The sequence below is a fragment of the Malania oleifera genome, chromosome 4 (genome assembly GCF_029873635.1).
Source record: "Malania oleifera isolate guangnan ecotype guangnan chromosome 4, ASM2987363v1, whole genome shotgun sequence".
In the NCBI taxonomy this organism is placed as follows: domain Eukaryota; kingdom Viridiplantae; phylum Streptophyta; class Magnoliopsida; order Santalales; family Ximeniaceae; genus Malania; species Malania oleifera.
In genome coordinates this window covers 31,715,713-31,718,693 of record NC_080420.1, presented here as the reverse complement: position 1 = coordinate 31,718,693, position 2,981 = coordinate 31,715,713, and the positions used below count along the sequence as shown (strand labels likewise).

Below are 2,981 nucleotides of genomic sequence, written 5' to 3'. Positions count from 1 at the left end.
TGTTTCCTCCCTAAAATTTTTGGAGTTTGTTTCCTTTCTAAAAAATAAGAATGTGTAAAGTCAATTTTTTTGTTTATTAATATAGTAGATGTTTTTTTTTTTTTTTTTTTTATTTTTTCTCATTTGCTATGTCAAACATTATAAATAAATAAATAAACTTATTAAAACATTTGAAATATATAGGTCACGTAGCACTCAATGAGAATGGACATGCAGGGTCAGCCCCAGGTCCGCCCACCTCTCATTCGTATGGGTGTAATTTCTTATCAGCTTTCGTGACTGGATAAGTCGGTCCCTGAACCATCCAAGAAGGTGCCATTTTCAAACAATTCTGCTTGCTTAATCTTACACGCAACACCACAGCAGCAGGAACAGCCAGCTGTCCTATCATAACCCATTTGACAAACCGCATTCCTCAATATATATACAGCTGAAGGATGAGCATGGTTTTCTTTCTCTACACACCACAAGTCAAAATACCCTGCACAGAGTCATCGACCGATCAATCAATATGTATGTGACCAGGCCTCTTTCTCTGTACAGAAAGTTCCCTGCCTCTCTGTCCACCCCCCCGGCCGACGTCGCCGGCCCCAATTCAGGGTTTCTGGTGATTCAGGATGAGGAGTCGGAGACGACGTGTTGCTTTGGGCTGTGCAAGGAGAATTACCTCCACGACCTGCCCTTTCCCCAAAACAAGAAGCTCACCGTTCACTACTCCACCGGCGCCGGAGAAAACGAAAGCATCTTCCTTAATGAAGTTATCCTCATCCCGGTGCTTAACCAGCCCCTGTCATCTAACCGGTACCATGCTATGGTACCCCGCGGAAAGCATAAAGGGTTTGTATGCATTTCATAATCAGTAGATAAATTTGTGTATGTATGTATTATATGTTCTGATCTTCTCTGTGTGTTCCGTATATTAATTATGGCACTTGGCCAGCTTTGCTGAATGTTTGCCTTATCTGATCTATACAGAAATAACATACATATGCTACTTGAGCTGAATTTTTATTTTAAAAACTGATTTGTTCTCCAATATGACCTTGGATTATAAATTTGGATAAAATTCTATGCAATTTTATATTACATTTATTCTAAATTTACACAAATTTAAATTTTAGATCTCTTATAAGTCCAAGACATATGGAACATGAAAGTGAATTTTATATTTGATGTTTGAAAGCATATATTAGGCCTTCCTCTTGAATTTGTATTCAAGGAATTAAATAAGCCTTGGTGTATTGAAACTTGGCAATTGATAGGGAAGCATATACAAATTCTAAGGAGGAGGACAAGAGCAGCTGCTGTTTTTGTAGCTGCGTGAGAGATGTTAAACCAAGACCATTGGATCCCAACAACACATATCAACAGGTAGAGATTTCTCCTTATGATGCAGCCTGCAGCTCCAGGGGTCAGTTTCTTGGCAAATCCGTAGCTCCGGATGGGTTTCCGCCATACTTTTTCAGGTGGGAAGGCTGGCAAATTTACACCTCGACGCCCCGCAATTACGAGTTAGGTGAAGCACCCGGCGTCGACAGTGCTCTCCGCGCTCGCCTTCCGGAATTCAACTTCCCGTTATCCTGCGAGAGGTCGGAAGCTGTGGTGGTGGGAAAGTGGTACTGCCCATTCATGTTTGTTAGAGATGGAACACTGAGGAACCAGGTGGAAAGATCTATGTACTATGAGATGACACTAGAGCAAAAATGGGAAAGGATTTTTGAGAGTGAGAACAGTTATGGTGGAAGTAATACTTCTGTTGGTGTGAATGTTGTTGTTCAGACAGAAGTGGTCTCATTTCCTGGAAGCGAAGTTGTAGAAGTGAATGCAGCAAATGGGGTGGTGTGGTTTAGGAGTTCTCACAATGTGGGAGGTCAAGAAGGGCATGTGGGTTTGAGTTCAGCAATTGTGGAGAAAATGAAATGGGAAGAAGAAAGGGCTGGGTGGGTTGGGGGAGCAAATGGGCAAGTGAGAGTGGAGAGGGTGGAGGAATTGGAAGGGATGAGTGGGTGGAGGAGATTTGGTTCATATGTGTTGGTTGAGAGTTTTGTGTTGAAAAGAATGGATGGAAGCTTGGTATTGAGCTTTGGTTTCAAGCATACTCACCAGATTAAGAGCAAATGGGAATAAGATATTTTGTATTCTAGGCCTTGGGAGTACTGACAAAGGATCCAATTTATGATGTTTCCTATGTATATGTATGTGGCAAATGCTGGAAAATCGTTGACACGTGTGAAATTCTGGCTCCTAATGCAAATGAAGAATGTTTGTACAAAACTGATGAACAATGTGCAGAGTCATTGTACTAAGTAAACTGAAATGCTCCTTCCTTTTTGGTGGAGAAGTTGTCAAGTGGTCCACTTAGATGTTAAGCTTATTGTCACGAGATAAACTTGTTCAGGGCGTTATGCTTGCCTGTGACTGCTTATCTCGTGTGCTTAGGATGGGTATCTATCATGTAAATACTAGAGTAGGGTTATTTTTTACTTGTAGAGTCTTTGTATGTCAAATAAGGCAGTATGGCTTTTCGATCACTTTAATGTTTCCTAGTATCAGGATGATAATTACATAAAAACCTCTTTAAGGAAGGGTGAGTGTTCATCAGTCATTGTAAAACTCACTAGCTTTTGTCAACATGTTTAGTCTACTAGCCTTCCTCGCTAAGCACACAATGTCAACGGAGGTGGGGTTAATGAATTACGTTTGCTTCAATGTTTACTGCTTGCTTGCCACGACTTTCATGAATTGATTACTATTTTCGCTACTATTTGAATGAATGTTAATAAAAGTGCTTCGTGGATAAATGTTGGTAAACGATAGGCTGGCTAGTTAAGCAAAAGTGTTTTAGTTAGCACCACACAACCCTTCATAAGAGTGTGAAAATGGTCGGACCGTGACACTTGGTATCAGAGCCCAAGGTTGAGTTGCTACATGAATTCGATTGCCTTTGTTATGGGATTTGGAAAGCTTTGGTAAGTGATCAT

At 40.8% G+C, this 2,981-nt stretch overlaps 1 protein-coding gene across 1 annotated transcript; it reads left to right on the top strand.

The window, feature by feature from the left end:
* The first annotated feature begins 317 nt into the window (after nt 1–317).
* Nucleotides 318–2,531, top strand: LOC131153071 (uncharacterized). The gene is made up of 2 exons (XM_058105107.1): nt 318–837; nt 1,263–2,531. The coding sequence occupies exons 1-2, from the start codon at nt 512–514 to the stop codon at nt 2,125–2,127; spliced, it is 1,191 nt and encodes a 396-aa protein (XP_057961090.1). The 5' UTR covers nt 318–511; the 3' UTR covers nt 2,128–2,531.
* The last annotated feature ends 450 nt before the right edge of the window (nt 2,532–2,981 follow it).

Excerpts from the sequence above, each read along its gene's own strand:
- LOC131153071 (XM_058105107.1), top strand. The coding sequence starts at position 512 with ATGTATGTGACCAGGCCTCTTTCTCTGTACAGAAAGTTCCCTGCCTCT. Across the intron at positions 838-1,262 it reads CCCCGCGGAAAGCATAAAGG|GGAAGCATATACAAATTCTA; the intron begins GTTTGTATGCAT and ends GGCAATTGATAG.